This window comes from Alexandromys fortis, unplaced genomic scaffold (genome assembly GCF_014885135.2).
Source record: "Alexandromys fortis isolate MF-2015 unplaced genomic scaffold, M_Fortis_MF-2015_v1.1 scaffold_85, whole genome shotgun sequence".
Classification (NCBI taxonomy): Eukaryota; Metazoa; Chordata; class Mammalia; order Rodentia; family Cricetidae; genus Alexandromys; species Alexandromys fortis.
This window is the reverse complement of record NW_026067975.1, coordinates 2,752,938-2,773,644: the sequence shown is the minus strand read 5'-3', so window position 1 is coordinate 2,773,644 and position 20,707 is coordinate 2,752,938. Positions and strand designations below refer to the sequence as shown.

The window sequence follows — 20,707 nt, the reverse complement described above, 5'->3', positions numbered from 1 at the left end:
TTCCACAGTGAGAACTGTTTCAAAACAAACAATAAAACAAAATGACCAAAAAAACTAAACAAAAATAAATTGATTAATAAATTCTAATCTCTTTAAAATATGTGTGCTATGTATGTCTAAATATTGACATAAAGGCAGCATGGTATTGTGTTCTGTATCCTATTTGCTAGTAGTATTTTTAAGTACAACTTTGATAAATGATGTGTCAAATTAGAAAATATATATTGTCTCATTTTAGCTTTTATAGACAATCTGCCTCATCTTTGTAAACATCTTAATTTTCAAGAAGATGAAACAGAGGTAAAAGCAGTTCTTGGAACTTTATTAAATTTGATGGAAGATCCAGACAAGGATGTTAGAGTTGCTTTTAGTGGAAATATTAAGTATATATTGGAATCGTTGGACTCTGAGGATGGATTCATAAAAGAGGTTAGAATTTTTAAGTTAAAATTTAAATTAAAACACAGATTTTTTTTTATAAATGTAGCACTAGAACTTTTCTGATCAGTAAAGTTTGCTTTTCTAGCTTTTTGTTTTAAGAATGAAGGAAGCATATACACACGCCCAAATATCAAGAAATAACGAACTAAAGGATACCTTGATTCTTACAACAGGGGACATTGGAAGGTACGTTTGACAGTGTTTAAAATGAAACTTACTATTTTTCTTACTGTTTTATTTGCTTAGCATTAGAGACATTGAGGGCTGGAGATGTAGTTCAGTGGTGGAATACTTGCCTGCTGTACACAAAAGCCTGGATTCGTTCCTCAGCACTGGGGGGGAAAAAGAGTAAATGGTGATATGAGATGTATATTATAGAAAAATATGATTCAGCATATATTTATATGGATCTGCATTAGTTTCTGAGACATTAACTTTATGTATACCTGTGTTTTTATTTTCAGGGCAGCAAAAGGAGATTTGATACCTTTTGCACTCTTGCACTTACTACATTGTTTGTTGTCTAAGTCAGCGTCTGTCTCAGGAGCAGCGTACACAGAGATTCGAGCACTCGTTGCAGCTAAAAGTGTTAAACTGCAAAACTTTTTCAGCCAATATAAGAAACCCATCTGTCAGGTGAAAGCCAGCATTCAGCCTTTAGATAGACAATAGCAACATTTTGCAGGCATTTAAAAAGAAGTAGAAACCAGAATTACTTTCCTTGGAAAGCTGAGTTGGTATGGTCTCTTAAATCCATACTGGGCTTAAGAAAAACAACATAAAGATGGGCTGTGGTGCCACACGCCTTTAATCCTAGCTCTTGGGGGGCAGAGGCAGTTGGATTTCTGTGAGTTCAAGGTCAGCCTGGTCTGCGGAGTGAGTTCAAGGACAGCCAGGGCTACTGCCAGAGAAACCCTGTCTTGAAAAACTAAAAAAACTAAAAAAAAAAAAAAATTCCAAAAGAGAGAAACGTGTATGTAAATCTTATCTTGTTTGTTTTAAAGAGTTATTTTTAAGATTATATTTATTTAGAACTGAATTGCTGCCATTTGTATTTAAGTATGTTGGTCTGAAGATTTGGGTTATAAATGATAAGGAATATCATCTTACAATAATTTGTAAAATTACTATATTCTTGATAAGCTTTAGAGAGTCATCATTTTTTAGCCTGGTTAGTGATGCTAAACTTTTATATCTTGATATTGCCAACATGACACTTGTTTTCAAAAAGGTATATTAATCAATGACTGAAAAGTTAGACCAGGTTAAAATACTGGTTTGCCCTGTGTTTGTGATATAATCCTTAGCATGATATTAAAGTTTCTTAACTAAGTCTGGTTGCTTTTCTGTAAAATGGAGATTATGACAAAATTCACTTCATTAAAATTATTACAAGAGTTGAATGAGTAACTCTGGCAGTGTAGAACTGGATACTACTCTCATGCTAGCTTGAAAAGTATTAGCTGGTGGGCAGAGAGACGGGGTTAGAATGCCTTCCTTGTTTGAAAACTAAAAAGAGTATTCTTGCTTTAGTTTTTGGTAGAATCTCTCCACTCCAGTCAGATAGCAGCACTCCCAGGTACGCCTTGCCAGACTGCTGAGATGCGAAAGCAAGATGTAGCTCACCACAGAGAAATGGCTTTAAATACCTTGTCAGAAATTGCCAACGTTTTTGACTTTCCTGATCTTAATCGTTTCCTAAGTGTAAGTTGCAATGTGTGTTCAATTGATTTATTTGAAGTTTTTAGTTAAATATTTCATTTGTTTTTTAAAGAAAACCTTACAAGTACATTAAAGACCATATGGACCCAAGATTTTCAAAATCTTGAAAATCTTGTGTGTGTGCATGAATGTGTCTGTAGGTTAGAGGACAATCTTGACTATTGTTGCTTAGCCACTGTCCATTGGTTTGGTGTGTGTGTGTGTGTGTGTGTGTGTGTTTAGGACAGGGTCAGTCACAATACTCTGGAGTTTGCCAGGTAAGTTTGAATGACTGACTACCAGTACGCCTTTAATATCTCCCTGTCTCTGATGCATTAAGATACAGTGGAATTACAAATGTGTCACCATGCCCAGTCTTTTTCTGGGGATTGAACGCAGGTCTTCATGCTTATATGGCACCTGAGCTATTAACCTAGTTCCTAATTGTCTATTTCTTTTTACTTTGAAGAAATTATTGCTTGCACAGTAAAACTTAAATTTATGTATATCTTTATTTACTGTTTTATGTATCATACTCATTGATACCATATTCAAGTTAACTATTGTGAGTCTTTGTTTTTAGTACCATCCTGGGTTCTACTGGTTATTGAAAAACTAATATTTACCTTTAAGAAGTTGAATTATGAAATACAGAATTGGTGGTATGATTTGTTATGATTTCAGATGTCAGGCTTTGCAACATGGCATGGCTTAGGAAACCTGTGGAATTCATTAGGCATAAGGCTTGAAGGATGATGGAACATAGTATTTTCTTGTTTTTGCCCCAAAGTCAGTGTATTGTCAATCTGATAAATAGTGATAACAGTTTGTACAGCGGTTTTCCCTATAATATTATTTTAACAAACTTATATTGCTCATAAATTGGTTATATATACAAAGAAAGTGGGATGGTATATTATAAGAACCACAAAGATATTCATGCCTTATTACTCATTAATTACATCAAAACCCACAGTTGTTTATTGCAACATTACCCATTGTCAATATAAAACTGAGAAGAAACTAAATGTCTAAGTATGAGCCATCTTAATCTTAAAAATAACCATGTTAATCTAAATATAACTATGTTAAAAGGAATAACAAAGTATGTCTGTGAAGGCAGACCTATTTATTTGTTGTTTTGTTTCTTTTGTTGTTCTGTAGCACAGACTGTCCTCAAATGTGCTGTCCTCCTGCCTGAATCTCTTGATGTCACACCACTTAGGCAAGGGCTGGATCTTGTTCATTGTCACATTCCATGTTTAGAAAAATGGCATACATGTAGTTGTATTTTTTATATATGTATAGAATAAGTCAACAAAATTATAATTATTTTAACTTTGGATTTTGTGTGAATTTAATGAATTAGATCTTAAAAGAAATAGACCAAAAATGAAAGTAGATTTATTGCAGTATTGGATGTTAGATGTATTTAACTGTTTTCTGTAATGTTGCAGCATCAATTCTATAATTAATTTTTTTTTTTTAAAGAAAACTTTTTTTTTTAGCTGGGCGGTGGTGGTACTCGCCTCTAATCCCAGCATTTGGGAGGCAGAGGCAGGTGGATCTCTGTGAGTTCAAGGCCAGCCTGCTCTACAGAATGGGTTCCAGGAAAGGCTCTAAAGCTACATAGAGAAGCCCTGTCTCAAAAACAAACAAAAAATTATAAAAACTTTTCTTTTAATGTTATATACATTGGTATTTTGTCTGCATGTATGTCTGGGTGAAGGTGTTGGGTCCCCTGGAACTGGAATTACAGACAACTATGAGCTGCCATGTGGGTGCTGGAAATTGAATCCAGGTTTTCTGGAAGAGTAGTCAGTGGTTTTAACCGCTAAGCCATCTCTCCAGACCTAAAAAAATTTTTAAGTTTTTATTTATGGCTATTGTTTATATGCTTATTCTCTAAATGTAGGAAAGGATACGCCAGACTGAGGACCTTTACTTTAGATCGTGCATCTGTCTTAATAACATTCTCATGAAAAATTTTGCTTCTTTTGAGTTACATACAATGTAATAGAAATGAAGAATTAATCCAATCTTCATTCCTTATCGTTCACTATCTCTTAATGCATATAATAGAAGCTCTATGCTCTTGGTTCTTGCTTGTTTTGTTCATTGCTTTATATATAGGACCTGAGTCATAGTAATATATACCATTGTATTTATTATAGTCAAGTGAGTAAATGGCAAGGTTGAATACAAGTATGAATTCATCTATAACTCCCTGGAGTGTTAAAGAATGTTTTTGTGGACAGTTTGTTTAAACAGTTTATCACCTACACAAATGTACTTTTTGATGATTATTGTGCTCTTTTTCAGAGGACATTGCAAGTTCTACTGCCTGATCTTGCTGCGAAAGCAAGCCCTGCAGCTTCTGCTCTCATTCGAACTTTAGGAAAACAATTAAATGTTAATCGTCGAGAGATTTTAATAAATAACTTCAAATATATTTTTTCTCATTTGGTTTGTTCTTGTACCAAAGATGAATTAGAACGTGCCCTTCATTATTTGAAGGTATTTAATTATTTGTGTGTGTTGTATTCTTTTGTTTAGATTAGCATTTTTTGAAAAACTATTTTATTGTAATGTAGAAAAGACAATAATTTATAGCATAAGAATATGTATAAATATGTTAGATAATCATTGTCTTGGGAGAATTCTAAATAGAGTTATTTTGGTATTTTCTCTGATCATTTACCATACTGGAATAGAATAGTCATCCTTTCATGGATTAGGTACATTATTTTAGTAATTTGAAACTGATTACAGTTATAAGTTACCTCATAATATACAAGTAGTTATAGGAAGAGACAACTACATTTAACTCTATGCCTGTATTTGGTTTAGTTACTTGCTACTCTGATTATAATTTGATTATAATTTTTCCTACTTTTTAAATAATAATTTAGTGGGTCTGGAGAGATGACTTAGTAGTTAACAGCACTGTTCTAGTAGAAGACCTGGGTTCAGTTCTCAGTACCCACATGGGTGTAGACTGTTAGGTTTGTATGTCTTGCTAGTTTTTAAGCTTAAAATTGTAGCTTGGGCTTTTTTTATTTTACATTAACGATGTCTTTGAGGAATATAAGACTGTGTGAATAGAAAACCTTAATTTTATTTTTCTCTAAGAGGACAGCAGATCTCTTTTTCACTTGAGAACTAATGACTATCAATTTGTTTTCATTTATCTCAAGAATTTAACCGTATGTTATGGAGACAGAATGATAATATTTATGGATTATATACTTTATGTCAGAAGCTTCTCTGTCCACATACATCCGGGTCATTTCAGATATTTGACAAGATAGAGGTCTTATTTCTTGTACATCTTATTTTTTACACAAAAATGCTTAAGACTAGATTTCAGATTTTTCTTTTTTTTTTTGCATTTTGAAATATTTGCATATACATAATGAGATATCTTGAGGATGAGACCAAAGTCTAGACACAGAATTCATTCATGTTTTATACATATCTTAAATGTACAGCCCAGCCTTTAATCCCAGCACTTGGGAGGTAGAGATATGTGGATCTCTATGAGTTAGAGGCCAGCCTGGTCTACAAAGTGAGTTTCAGGACAGCTAATGCTGTTATATAGAGAAACCTTGTCTTGAAAATCAAAAAAAGAAAAGAAAAAAGTACAATTTTCATAAAATATTTTCAAGGTGCCTACATTTTTACTGCAACCAATTAAATAAAGTCAAGTATAAACAATTCTGCTTCTGGTATCATGACAGTGTACAAAAGAATTGGTATTTGGGTTTTAATTAGAAATGTTCAACCATTGTTCTCTTTACAGATGATAGTACTAAGGCAGTGAGGGGTTAGATTAGCTAACTTGTCCAAAGTACAGGACAACCTATAAATGACAACTAGAATTTAAACTCCAACATTCTGATGAAAAGCCTGTTGTGTAGCACGGTCACAGGGTTTATGCATCTGTGAATACTGTGTTGCTGGTGTAAAAAGACTTTAGGCAAACATGGGGCTTTTTCCAGTTTTTTCAAAATTAAGTCTGGTCACTTTTCTTCATTACATACAGCTCATGGGAGACCTATCAGAAAAGAACAAGATTAGAATTCTTTGCCAATGTCTTTTCTTAGTTCTGTTAGTAAGCTATGCTATCTTATCTAGAGCTCTTGATTTACAAATAACATGTTAAAAATCAGTGTACTTATTTTTAGATGCTAATATGAGAAAAATAATTTTTAATATCTTTAGAATGAAACAGAAATTGAGCTGGGGAGTCTCTTAAGACAAGATTTTCAAGGATTGCACAATGAATTATTGCTACGTATTGGAGAACATTATCAACAGGTTTTCAACGGTTTGTCAATACTTGCCTCATTTGCATCTAGTGATGATCCATATCAGGGACCACGAGATATCACATCACCTGAACTGATGGTAAGGTACTTGGTTTTTTTTTTGTTTGTTTTTTGTTTTTGCCCATTTTGTAGCCTACTTAAGAAGCTGAGAAACTCGTCACCCCTATTTTCTAATTTCTCTGTAGTTTTAATTGAGATCTTTCTTTTAGAAAAGGTTAAAGTTGAATAGTCACAGAAATGTAAGCTGTATATATATCTTGAAAATGTGGATTTCCAGGTGATTCTTAGCATTTTATTTTTTCCTAAGTCCCTCCCCCCCCTCCTTTAGAGGTCTCCCTATATAACCCTGGCTGACCTAGAACTCACTTTGTAGACCTAACTGGCCTCAAACTCTCAGAGATCTCCCTTTGGGTGTTAGGATTAAAGGCATACAGCACCACACCTGGCATGATTTATATTTTCATTTAAGTAAACAAGGTTTATTTCTCTTCCCTAGTTGCCAAATATGCATTAAAATGTATTTACAGCTTTTCCCCTCATCTTGTTTCTTCTTGGAGCTAATTCTTGATGAAGCAAGCTAAATTAAATCCATTGTTAGGGTAAAAGAAAGATGTGTTTTCCTTTTTTATGTGTTCTGCTTTTGTTGTTGTTGGCTTACATGTTACATGATCTAAGACAGGATCTCATAAAATCCAGGTTTACCTCAAAGTCACTACATACTTGAGAATGGCCTTGAAACCCCTATCTTTCTGCCTCTAGTTGCTGAGTTCTGGGATTACAGGCCTGTGCCAAGGCATACAGCATTCTCTTTTCTCTTTATTTTTCAGCTTTATTCTTTTTGTATTGGAATGATTTGGAATAATGTAATTGGCTCCACCCTCTCATCGTAATCTCATTTGATCCCTTGCTTTGATAGGATGATTTTGGTGATTCCATTGTTTATGTGTCAGTTCTAACTTTTAAACTGTGAACTTTGAACTTTGGGGTTTATATGGGTTGGATCCTAGAAGGAAATAGATGGCATGGACAAAAATGTTTATCTGAAAATATATTTAGTGAATCGTGCTAGTTCTTGTTGCACAAATAAAAACCCAGAGAAAGATATTGGGGTTCCAGCTGAAGATCAGAAAAGCAACACAGCCAAACCACTAGAGAGCTCTTACCTCTAACAAGGATCAGACAAAAAAAAAAAAAAGGTGATCCTATCTACTAATCCTCAGATTGAGATTGATACCTGTCTCCTCCTGTCTTATATTCCTCTCTAGTGCTGGGTTTAAAGGCATGCACCACCATCATCCAGCCTCAGTGACTAATTGGTGTGGCTGCTGGGATTAAAGGCATGTGCCACCACTGCCTGGCCTGTATGACTGTCTAGGTGGCAGCTTTGCACTGATCTTCAGGCAAACTTTATTTATTAAAACACAAATAATATACCACTATATGTTCTCAAAGGGAATTTCAAGGAATCCAGTTTGCAGTACTGGGGATCGAACCTAGAGCTTTGTACATGTTAGGCAAGTATCTTAGTTAGGGTTGTTACCTCTGACATGATGAAACATCATAAAGAAACTTGGGGAGGAAAGCATTTATTTACAGTTCTTCATAGGAAATCAGGACAGGAACTCAAGCAGGACAGGATCTTGGAGGCAGGAGCTGATGCAGATGTAAGAGTGCCTGCTTACTTGCTTGTTCCCCATGGCTTGCTCAGCCTGCTTTCTCATAGAACCCAAGACCACCAGACCAGGGGTGGCTCCACCCACAGTAGATGGGCCCTACCTCATCAATCGTTTTAAAAAAATAAAATGGCCTACATGCTTGCTCACAGCCCACTCTAATGGAAGTGTTTTCTTGAGATTACCTCCTCTCAGACGACCTTAGCCCGTGTCAGGTTGTCATCTACCATAGCAACTGCCTTATGTTGAGCTATCTAGGTGGAACCCTAGACTCCAAAGAAGTTTTTATTATTCTTCCCTGACTTGTTTCCCCAAATCTTCCCTGATTTGGGCAATGGTATTTTATACCATTATCTACCCATTTGCCTGAAAATAATGTATAAGCTCTTCACAGTAAATCTGTAAGACCATATGTGGCAGTGTGCCTTTCCACCCTCCCTTTGTTAAACTCTCCCTTTCACTGCTTTAGCTCTATTTGCTTTGTTTTTTAAAATTTGTAACTGTTGACTTTAGATGGTCTCTGTACTTATAATAATAATTTCCTAGATGTTTCTCATTCTTCAAAGTTTTCTTATCACCCCTAACTAAATTCATTTTTCCAGTTTCTACCACATGTTCATGTTTATTTTCTTATAGCCCTTATTACACCATATTTATGTGTGAAATTATTCAGTGCCTCCTACTAATTTGCCTTGTGTATTAGTGTTTATCTTAAACACATTACCTAGCATAATAGAATAGAAACACATATATTTGCTGAATGGCAGATATACATACTAAAGTACTATTTGTCTGGATGACAGGGACTTTAAAATTTGAATATTTATGTAGATTTGAGTACCACCTATACCTATATTTCATTTAAAAACATAGACTAGAACCATATAATTAGGAAATTGTGGTTTATTATGCTAAAGTTTAATTTCAATCCAAATAAGAAATTTACAAAATACATATTATGGAGATGCTGTGATTAAACCCAATACTTGGCTAACCTAAAAAAAAATTATTGATGATTTAAAAAAAAAGTTCAAAAACCAAAAGGTGAATTGGAGCTTGAAAAACAAGCCCCAGTTTCTTTGCTTGGTAAGTTTCTGTATGCTAAAAAGACATGTAGCATAGATACCTAACTCCTGCTCACTGTACACTAGTAGAGTCTTCCTCTTCTGCACTCATCAGGGACTATAACCCCAAAAGAACCTGAATCAGCCGCCTCAACAGTAAGCTTTGCTACCTTGGAACATGTTTCAGTTACCACCTTTCACTAGCTGTTTTATGTGCCTGATACAGTTCATTGGTAGAAAGCTGCCCAGTAGGAGTTCTGTAATAAATCTCCAATTCAGAGGGAAAGAAGAGAGATACTTTATATATAAAACATATAATATCTTTTTTTTTCAATCCATAGGCTGATTATTTGCAACCAAAATTGTTGGGCATTCTGGCCTTTTTTAATATGCAGTTACTGAGCTCCAGTGTTGGCATTGAAGATAAGAAAATGGTAAGTAGTGGTATCTGAAATCAAAGGAGGCTAGAATAAAATTTATATTGAATATTCAGGGAACATAAGTTCTGTTTCTGGTTACAAACATTCAAATATAAAAAGTCATTGAACAAGCTGGGTGTGGTAGCTCACCCTGTAATTTCAGCATGTGGAAGACAGAAGCTGAAAGAATATCTGAGAGTTCGATGCCAGTGTGGGCTACATAATGAGCTCTAACCAAGCCTACGTGTGAGATTGTCAAAATAGGGAAGCAACCAAATGTTTGATATTTATCACTGAATATCAAATATTTGTTTTTTAGACATTGTAAAAATAGAAACTATCCCAGCTTTCACTGACGATGACAAATAGGAAACCCAACTTAAACTGGTCTGAAGAATTTGTCGGCTCTGTAACTAAATACAAAGATAATGTAACTTCAGTCACAGCTTGATTCTAGATTCAAAGAACATTCACCTGCCTTTAATCCCAGCACTTGGGAGGCAGAGGCAGGCGGATCTCTGTGAGTTTGAGACCAGCCTGGTCTACAAGAGCTAGTGCCAGGAATGGCTCCAAAACCACAGAGAAACCCTGTTTCACCCAAGTTAACTTTATGTGTTTGTTGTTAGAGCTCAGGGTGCCTTTGAATTTATAGTAGTCTTCCTGCCTCGGCCTCCTGTGTGCTGGGATTATGACGGTCACCTTGTTCATCTAGCTTTATACTTGTCAGGTAATAATAATACTAATGGCTGCAGGCCCATACTATCATGATATCTAACCCAGTGGAAGACATAAAACAGTAGTAACTGAGAGCTTGAACATCTGTTGTATAATTTAATTTTATGGTTCACCTGGGTCTGATGTTGGTATTTCTGTTTTTAGTGTGCATGTGTGTTAACATTAGTGTGCAACAGTGCTCATGTAGAGGCCAGGGGACAATATGCAGTAGTTAGTACACTCCTCCCACTATATGGATCCTAGGGCTAGAACTTAGTTATAGGCTTGGCAGCAAAGTCTTTACCTTGGGAGTCATCTTGCTAGCCCAGTTGCAGCTTTTATTTTAGTATACTCTTCCCTTCTGATAACTTTAAGGATCCATGTAAGACATAGAAAAATTTGCTATAAATTTTAAGTCAGTGCCTGTTATTTCAGTGTTAACTAGTAAGTTTTCAGTAACTTCAGTTCCATCTATATGGCTTCCCACAAAACATTTATGCCAAATGAGAGAATAAATGACTTTAAGGAAATTGGAATTTTAATGCTATAAACTATAAAGAGCTTACATGTTTAGATACATGTGTTACTAGTTTTGTTTTTGTTTTTTTTTTTTTTTTTTTTTTTTTTCGAGACAGGGTTTCTNTTCTCTGTGGCTTTGGAGCCTGTCCTGGAACTAGCTCTGTAGACCAGGCTGGTCTCGAACTCACAGAGATCCGCCTGCCTCTGCCTCCCGACTGCTGGGATTAAAGGCGTGCACCACCATTATGTCAACTTGACACAAGGTAGAATCATTGGAGAGGAGGGAGCCTCAATTTAGAAAATACCTTCAAAAGATCAGGCACCCCTCATGGCCTCTGCTTCAGAACCTGCCTCCAGGTTCCTGCCCTGTTTTGAGTTACTGTCCTGACTCCCTTCAATGATGAACAGTGATGTGGAAGCATAAGCCAAATAAACCCTTTTCTCCTAAATTGCTTTTGAACATGATGTGTTTAAACACAGAAATATTAACTTCTAAGTACATACATAAGATTGATTGGAGACTTTCTTTACTCATTCATTAGAACCTAGAATTATTGATGCAGTCCTCATTCTGTTTCTATTCTAAGTATATCCAGCAGCTGTTTATTGTGTTAAATTCAGAACATCTTGAATTTATGATCATTAAAACCATTACTGTCCATTGTTAAGCAATCTGTTTAAATTTTATAAATAACTTTTAAGTTCTGGCATCTTGTTTCTAAGTTCTGTTTTTAACTACTAATTTTTTTGTAGGCCTTGAGTAGTTTGATGTCTTTGATGAAGTTGATGGGACCCAAACATGTTAGTTCTGTGAGAGTAAAAATGATGACCACACTGAGAACTGGCCTTAGATTCAAGGATGATTTTCCTGAATTATGTTGCAGGTAAGTGACTGTCTTAGTTGATATGTTTTCTTGTATTTCTAGAAAACACTAATGAGTTCTTACCACAGACTGATCTGGTGCTTTCTTCCTAAATAACTATAGTTTATGCATCAAGTTGACATTAAACTAGCCAGTACAATTGACCCCTTGTCAACTTGACACACTGATGTGGGAGTGATTTCTTTCTAATCTGTTGCTTTCATTGGTTAATTAATAAAGAAACTGCCTAGGCCCATTTGATAGGCCAACCTTTAGGTGGGTGGAGTAAACAGAACAAAATGCTGGGAGAAAGAAGCCGAGTCAGGAGTCGCCATGATTCTCCCACCTGACACAGCCGCAGGTTAAGATCTTCCCTGGTAAGCCACCTCTTGGGCTACACAGATTATTAGAAATGGGTTAGATCAATATGTAAGAGCTAGCCAATAAGAGGCTGGAACTAATGGGCCAAGCAGTGTTTAAAAGAATACAGTTTCCATGTACACAGCTAGCCGCTTCGTTCAACAACACACAAACACATCACTTATTAAGTCATAACCTTGTGGTATGGTTAATGTCACATATAAAACAGTCTAACTTTTTAAAAGTTCCAGTCTTTAGGATTCCAATTTTAAAATTTAAATTCTAACTTTAAAAGTTTAATTTCTGTAAAACATTTAAATCTCTCTAAAATTCCAAAGTCTCTTAACAGTGGGCTTCTATAAAATCAAAAATATGTTACACACTTATGTACAGTCACAATCTGAATAAATCAAAGCCAAATTCTCAACAGTATAAATAACTCAGTATCCAGTGTCTAGCCTTAACTCATGCTCTTCTATGCTTCATGTAGTTTAGACAGTCATATTCCTCTGTCTCTGCCACTCACAACATTTTCACCTTTTCATCTTTGATCTGGTCAGCTCCACTTCACAGTTGCTGTTGTCCTCATAGTTGTCCATGGTACTGACAGCCCTAAAAATGCTGGGGTCTCTGCTGCAATTGGACTGCACTTTCACTAGTAGCCTCTACTGGGCTCTTTTCAGGGATCCTAACCCTGCCACATGACTCCTTTATTCCTTCAAAACAAGTACCTCATGGGTGACTCTTTCACTACCCAAGTTCAGCTGCCAGCATGAGATGCAGTCTTGGACCCTTGGACCACAGGTTCTTTGTGCTGGCCCTAAGAAAATATTCCCAGACTTATGATCTACAAGGGTGCTTATCTTTGTTTTATTCAGTGCTAATTCTCAGCTCCAACTAACCAGAATCAGTTGAACCTGTTATTAAACAAAGGTTTCACTTCAGTGGTGCTTGTTTCTTCTTATAGTGGATTCTTAAGTCCCACTGACCAGAGCTACAGATTCTTAATTCAAAATATCAAACGGTCTCAGTAAGTTAGGCCTCCTTCATCTGCATTGCTCTCAGCATACTTACGTTCCAAGCTCCCACAGAACTCTGTACTCTGAGCACTCAACAGCTTTCTAGCCCAAAGCTCAAATGTCACCACACTCCTCCCCAAAACTCAGTGGTCAGGTGTGTCACAACAATGATTCATGCCGTGATTCTGGTACCGTTTAGAATTTGTATTGTTGTAATAAAACAACAATCTATTCAACACAGAAGTATGCTACTAAGTACAATATCCATTATTCACCCCATGGTAAAATGAAACCTTTCACTAGAAACTGTGGGTTGCTATCACTGCCCAGTATAATTGTGCCATATTATTAGTTCATGAAAAGATGAGATTTCACTTCCACTTTTAATTTTTTTTGAGCCTTTAACATAGCCCCAGTTGTTCTTGAACTCTGTTATTCTGCAAGTGCTAAGATTAGAGATGTGCATCACCACATCAACAGTTTCTTCTAAAAGTATGTACAGCATTGTGAAGTTAAAAACTCTTTTTAAAGCCGGGCGGTGGTGGCGCGTGCCTTTAATCCCAGCACTCGGGAGGCAGAGGCAGGCGGATCTCTGTGAGTTCGAGGCCAGCCTGGTCTACGAGAGCTAGTTCCAGGACAGGAACCAAAAAGCTACGGAGAAACCCTGTCTCGAAAAATTTAAAAAAACAAACAAACTCTTTTTAAGTTGTATTATCCTTATGGATTATCTGTGTAAGCAAATGTATAAATACCTAACATTCAAGTTTTCTTTTTAAATGATCTTGCCCAAAATACTGTTTTCACCTTGGTTTTTGTTTGTTTGACGTTTTTAAGTTTTGTTTGACTTACTATTACTTAGAGATCATTTTATGTGTGTGTTTGTATATACAAATTGATTATTTATTTATTTATTTATTTATTTATTTATTTATTTATTTATTTGGTTTTTTGAGACAGGATTTCTCTGTAGCTTTGGAGCCTGTCCTGGAACTAGCCCTTGTAGACCAGGCTGGCCTCAAACTCACAGAGATCCGCTTGCCTCTGCCTCCCCAGTGCTGGGATTAAAGGTGTGCACCACCACCGCCCGGCTCATATTGATCTTTATATCAAAAGCTACTTTAATCTCTTGTATGTATATGAATATATATATATATATATACATATATATAATTATTCAGCTAACAACTAATTGATGCTATTTTACAAATATAAAAATATTTTTAATTAATTTTTGTTTTTCACTTAGAGCATGGGACTGCTTTGTTCGTTGCCTGGATCATGTTTACCTGGGGCCCCTGCTCAGTCATGTCATAGTAGCTTTGTTACCTCTCATACACATGCAGCCAAGAGAAACTGCTGCTATCTTTCACTACCTCATCATTGAAAACAGGTATTGTAACTAAAATTAAGCATAAAATAGTTATTTGTGTTCATGGACTTTTTGAAACCAGAAGTGACGTTGGGTATCTTCTTCAATCATTCTCTACCTTATTTTTGTTGTTGTTGTTTTTGTTGTTTGTTTGATTATTTGAAATAGGGTCTCACTATGTAGCTCTGGCTTTTCTGGAATTCACTATATAGATCTGGATGGCCACACACTTGCAGAGATGTACCTGCTTCTGCGTCTGAGTGCTAGGATTAAATGGCATCATCTTATTTTTTGAGATAAAGTGGTTTTTAAAACCTGACTGATTTGTGTAGTCTAGCTAGTCAGAAAAGCCTCAAGGATCCTTCTCTTTGCTTCTTTGGCTCTGGGATTACAGGAATGCTTTTCTGTGATTACTTGAGATCCCATCAGGTCGTCATGCTTACACAGCAAGTGCTTTACCAAATTATCAAGCTCTCCAACCCTAAAATATTCTCAAATATATTTTTATGTCTCAAAGTATTGGTATTATTTTGATAGTGTGGAGTTACTATTTTAAAATGTAGAGTCCTTGAATAAATTAAAATTATTAGTATGTAATTACTACTACATATGAATTTTTAGTGGGTGTTATTTCTATTATAAATGTTTGAAACTCATTGGCTAATAGATCAGAAATTAAATTTTTTTCACTGATTTTCAGTTGGAAAAGGTAATTTTACCTTTCTTCTTAACTAAGTCAAGTACCCTGAGAAAGGTTAGGAGGGATACTTACCACTTTCTGTACCACACCTTAGTTACTTGGAATTCCTTATTGTTTCATTGCATTAACCTTTAAATCAGCCTCCCCTACTTTAGACTTTTTTTTTTTTTTGCATTTCTGTTACTTTAAAAGAACATTTCTTTAAATGTATTATTTCAACATGTCCCCTGGTTCTCTATCTTCTAACTATTGAGTTGCAAATTGGTTGGCTTGACCTTTAAAGGTGGACACATCTTATTGCTTAAATTTTTTTTCTGCTGACTTTCCAGTCCCACTGATTACTATAGCAGGAGGCTGTAGCAAATGTGGACTAGTGACAGAAGAGATCACACTTTATCTGCACTTAAATTTTCACTAAGGCTGCTTCTTAACCTAAAATATTTTCCAACACATTTGTAAGCTTTTTACCTGTTACTTAACTAATTCTTCTGAAAAGTTAAGATTTAAGTACTACACACCTGCCCACCCATATTTTGTTGCCATTCCTTTAAATTATCCTGGTAACCATTCAGGCATGAAAACACAGAAGAGAAGATTAATATCTTTTTATTCATTGAAAATTCTTTTATGGTTTTATTTTAGTTTTCTACATGCTAAAACAATAAAATCACTAACATCACTTTTCACATCTCTTCAGTTTTTATACAAATATTCAAATGCTTTTTGTTATAGATGGTAGAATAATTTTTCTGACATTTTCATGTCGTAAGAAAAGTTGTCTTGGGGTCTGGAGAGACGGTTCAGAGGTTAAGAGCACTGACTGCTCTTCCAGAGGTCCTGAGTTCAATTCCTAGCAACCACATGGTGGCTCACAGCCATCTGTAAGGAGATCTGGTGCCCTCTTCTGGCATGCAAGCATACATAGAAGGAATGTTGTATACATAGTAAATAAATCTTAAAAAAAAATTGTCATTCACTTGGTACCCGGTAGACTCTCACCTCCTGAGTGAACAAATTGTCCTGTTTTTTTTTTATTGTTTCGTCCCATATCTAGCATGGGACTTAGCACACAACAGCACACATGCCAGCTATTTCTCATTTTTTTATACATTAATAAAGACTAGAATTAAAAATGTATTCAAACCTAGAAAGATTTTTATTATAATTTAAGCAACTAAGAGAGCATCAATAACGATTATTTGCATATTTTCCTCTAAAATATTCTTTATGTAAATTTGTATTTGGGGATTAATTTCTTTTACTTTCTGCTATTAAAGATCACTCCAAATGTAGTACTTTAGAAACAGGGAACTCGGGGCTGGTGGCTCAGCAGTTGGGAGAACTGACTGTTCTTTTAGAGGATCTGAGTTCAATTCCCAGCACACACGTCAGCTCACAACTATTTGTAACTCCAAGATCTGATACTTTACGTAGAGCTATATCCACACCAATGCACATAAAATAAAAATAAATAAATTATTTTTGAAAAAAAGAAACGGGACTCCTTTACTTACTCATAATTTTGTAGTTTAGGCTGAGTTCAGCTTGTTATTTCTTCTGATGGTCTTATCTTATGTCCACATTTGGCTACCCTGTCCATGTAATGTCAGAGCTTTTTTTCTCTGTGTGTCTTGTCCGTGTTGATAGACATAGTTCTTGCATGGTGACTCAGTATTTTTCTGAGCACAAAAATTGAAACTGCCAGGTTTAAGCTCTTTCCTATCCACAGCATATCTTCTGCATTCATTTAGCAATAAAGGAATTCTTGTACCTGTCCTGGGTTAAAGAATAAGGGGCTATAAGTGCATACTTTTTCAGCATATTTTATTGTGGGCCACTGATGTGACAGACTAACAAGGATGATTTTTTTTTGTCTGTGGTTATTTGCCATTAAATATTTTAATTTATTTGTTTAATTTATTTAATTTTTAATACTAAGGATTGAACCCAGACATTCTGCATGCTAAGCTATCGCTCTTCCACTCACTGACTTATTTCTAGTAGAATTGCTAATTAGTTGTAATTTTTAAATTGTTAATTTACCTGGGACTCTAGACATGGCCAGAAAGATTATTTTGAAGTGAATAATCACAATGAACTTTTAAGTATGACTTTTATTAGCTTTACCTTCAACTTTTGCTTTACATTCATAGTCTTGCAAATCTTTCTAACTATTAGGGATGCTGTGCAAGATTTTCTTCATGAAATATATTTTTTGCCTGATCATCCAGAATTAGAAAAGATAAAAGCAGTTCTCCAGGAATATAGAAAGGTATTTCATTTCTTTACTTATGGTATGGAAGATCTTAAATACAAAATTGCTCCTGACTTCTGGTATACTGAAAAAAATAGATTCTTCACAGTCAGAGCTGGGTGTGGTAGCTCATGCACTTGGGAAGCAGGAGCGGGTAGATCTCTGTGAGTTCAAGGCCGGCCTGGTCTACAGAGTGAGTTCCAGGACAGCCAAGGCTACATAGAGAAAACCTGTCTCCAAAAAAAGAAAAGAGAAAGAAAGAAAAAGCAAAGGAAGGGAAAAAGAACAATATAACCTTGGTGAATAGATAATAATACCATGAATCCATGACTGAGGGAAGTCTCCACACCCCACCCCCACTTTGGTTTTTTTCAAGACAGGGTTTCTCTAGCTTTGGAGCTTGTCCTGGAACTCACTCTGTAGGCCAGGCTGGCTGCAAACTCATAGAGATCCACCTGTCTCTGCCTCTAGTGCTAGGATTAAAGGCATGCGCTACCGCCACCTGGCTGGGCAGTTTTATCATTTTTTTAGAAAATTGCTTTATATTGTTTTGGAACAGTCTCTGAGGCTGTCTTCAAATACACTACCTAGCTGAGGCTCATCTTGAATACTTCATCTACTTGCCTAGCATTCCAAATGCTGGAATTAAAGTCATGTGCCACTACCACGTCCTATTTAGGTGAGAGACACATTAGCATTAAATAGAAGTCACCCTCTACATTCCTGAGGGGAAAATGTGGTATGATTCCAGTTACATTGTGCTACAAATCATAGTATCACTTTATGAAATTATGAAAATACAGTGATTTCATAGAATTTCAAGATAGAAACTAGAATACTTTGAGTTGTGAAAGGATTGAGTAGAATTATGTACAGAATTCACAGATCTGGTTCAAGGTCATTGCGTAACCAACCTGTGTAAATTAGGGAAAGCTTGTACTTATTTTCAGAAAGCACTTATTTTAGATACATTTTTATTCAATTGGGAGAAAATCTCTAGTTCTAAAGATGTTCGACTAAAAATAATTTCCCCTAAAAAATACTGATGGCATAGACTTTGCAAAGAAAGGGATGGAAAAACTTTTAGTTGGGTTATGGTTTAGCTGTTTTAATAGTAACTGTTACATAGAAAACACGGGTCTTTCAGAGGTTGTTAGGATAGTTAATAAAGTATGTCTTTCTGTTCTTTGTCTAGGAGACCTCTGAGAGTACTGATCTTCAAACCACTCTTCAGCTGTCCATGAAAGCAATTCAACACGAAAATGTAGATGTTCGTATTCATGCTCTTACCAGCTTAAAGGAAACCTTATATAAAAATCAGGTATGCTAAAGAGATATAATTCAAAAAAAGTGTTGGGAACTTAAAGAAAAGAGAATAGATTGACATTTTTGCCTGAAAACTGTAAAAATTTGGTGGAATTAGTCTTTTATTTTACCTAAACTATCAGATCTGACTGAAAAATGAGTAATACATAAGATAGATAGATGCCCGTTAGCTTCGGTCTCACAAATTTGCAGAATATTCTGCTGTTTTGAAGGATCCTGATTTCATAGTTGTACTTTAGACTACTGCATCTTGAATTTTAAAATATTGCGCTTTTTTTTTTTGGTGTGGTATTTGTGGTGTATTCTCATGTGTGCAGGTGTCTTTCTCTATCACTCTCCTCCTTTACGATAGTCCCTCACTGACCTGGAAGCTCACTGTTTAGGCTAGGGTGACTGACTACTGAACTTCTAGAATCCTCCTATCTCTCTCTCCCAGTTCCCAGTTTCCAGCCATACACAACCATGTCCCACTTTTTCAAGTGTTAGACGTTTGAACTCAGGTCCTCGTGCTTGTACAGTAAACTCTTCACTCACTGGCCCATCCTCCCAGCCTTGACGACTTCATCATTTTAAGTAAGGAATTGAGTGTTTATCAGTTTGTGACTCTTCTTATGTACCTACCTCATTGATATCTGTCATATGAAATGTCAATAATTTTATTATTTTATAGTTGGACAGAGCTAACTTTATTAGTTTTTGTTTATTTAATTTTGCGTAGTTCAAGCTAGCCTCAGACTTTGAGTAGAGCCAGAGATAGCCTTGAACTCATGATTTTCTTGCCTTAGCTTTTTGTTCATTTGTTTGTTTTTTGAGACAGGGTTTCTCTGTAGCTTTGGAGCTTGTCCTGGAACTCACTCTGTAGACCAGGCTGACCTCAAACTCACAGAGATCTGCCTGTCTCTGTCTCCCAAGTGCTGGCATTAAAGGCATGCGCCACCACCACTCAACTTTGCCTCTGCTTCTTGAGTGAGAGAATTACAGGCTTCTTTCTCTTTCCTTTTTCCCTGCTTCCATCCTTCTCTCTGTTCCTTCTATATTTCTAGTTGTAGTGCTCATATTAAAGGGATCTTTTGGGGCAAATTCCAGAAGAATAAAAAGATTGTAAGAAACTCAAATTAACCTTGATGGGATGCAGAATTCTATTTAAAAGTCATAAATTACTAATTATTTTAAAGAATTCATTGGAAATGAAATGCTAGAGACTTCCAGATTGTCCTGGAATAAAGATGAATGCCCGAATCAACTCTCAATCTCTCCAACATCAAAAGAATAAACAAGGAGAGCACATTAATCCTAGTATGCTATCCACCCCCTTCAGTATCATTACAAGATAGGATCCTGAGAACGGAAGATTCTGAACAGTGTGTATAAAAAGAGAAGTAGGACCAGATCTAGAACTTCACTTCCAGTGTAACAACACTGGCAATGGTTTCTGGGTACTGGCTACAGAGAAGATACTGGAAAGTATATAGATGCTAAGGTCTCAGACAGTCATCCATGGGAGAAGTAAAAAGAATAGGGAGGAGGAGGAAAACATGCTTTGAAGACCTTGTTATAAATAGAAAGAAGAAAGATAGGAGGAAGACTTAAAAGTCTTATAGAAATTTATCAAATCATACCTCTAATACCAAAAAGAGAAAATAAAATGGTGCTTTATTTATAAACAATTAACTGTACTATACTGGTACAGGTGTTTATAAAGCGAAACTCTTAAAGCCATTACAGAATGCTTATTGTTAGAGCCTATATGAAGGATTAATAATATGAATAGAAAAATTACATAGAAGAAAGCTGAGTGTTAGCTAGGCAGTGGTAGTGCATGCCTTTAATCTCAGCATTCAGGAGGCAGAGGCAGATGGATTTCTGTTAGTTTAAGACTGCCACCCAGGTCTACAAAGTGAGTTCCAGGACAATCAGAGCTAAACAGTGAAATCTTGTCTCAAAAAAAAAAAAA

The 20,707-nt window shown here is 35.7% G+C and overlaps 1 protein-coding gene across 2 annotated transcripts in view; it reads left to right on the top strand.

The window, feature by feature from the left end:
* Nucleotides 1-20,707, top strand: part of Atr (ATR serine/threonine kinase) — a 105,814-nt gene that overhangs the window by 13,644 nt on the left and 71,463 nt on the right. For both annotated transcript variants that reach the window (XM_050157271.1, XM_050157270.1), the window contains exons 11-21: nucleotides 239-429; nucleotides 527-627; nucleotides 906-1,077; nucleotides 1,975-2,145; nucleotides 4,465-4,659; nucleotides 6,367-6,552; nucleotides 9,552-9,644; nucleotides 11,616-11,746; nucleotides 14,351-14,494; nucleotides 17,352-17,445; nucleotides 18,623-18,748. In XM_050157271.1, the coding sequence (XP_050013228.1) occupies nucleotides 239-429; nucleotides 527-627; nucleotides 906-1,077; nucleotides 1,975-2,145; nucleotides 4,465-4,659; nucleotides 6,367-6,552; nucleotides 9,552-9,644; nucleotides 11,616-11,746; nucleotides 14,351-14,494; nucleotides 17,352-17,445; nucleotides 18,623-18,748 (1,604 nt within the window). The remainder of the gene's footprint in view (nucleotides 1-238; nucleotides 430-526; nucleotides 628-905; nucleotides 1,078-1,974; nucleotides 2,146-4,464; nucleotides 4,660-6,366; nucleotides 6,553-9,551; nucleotides 9,645-11,615; nucleotides 11,747-14,350; nucleotides 14,495-17,351; nucleotides 17,446-18,622; nucleotides 18,749-20,707) is intronic.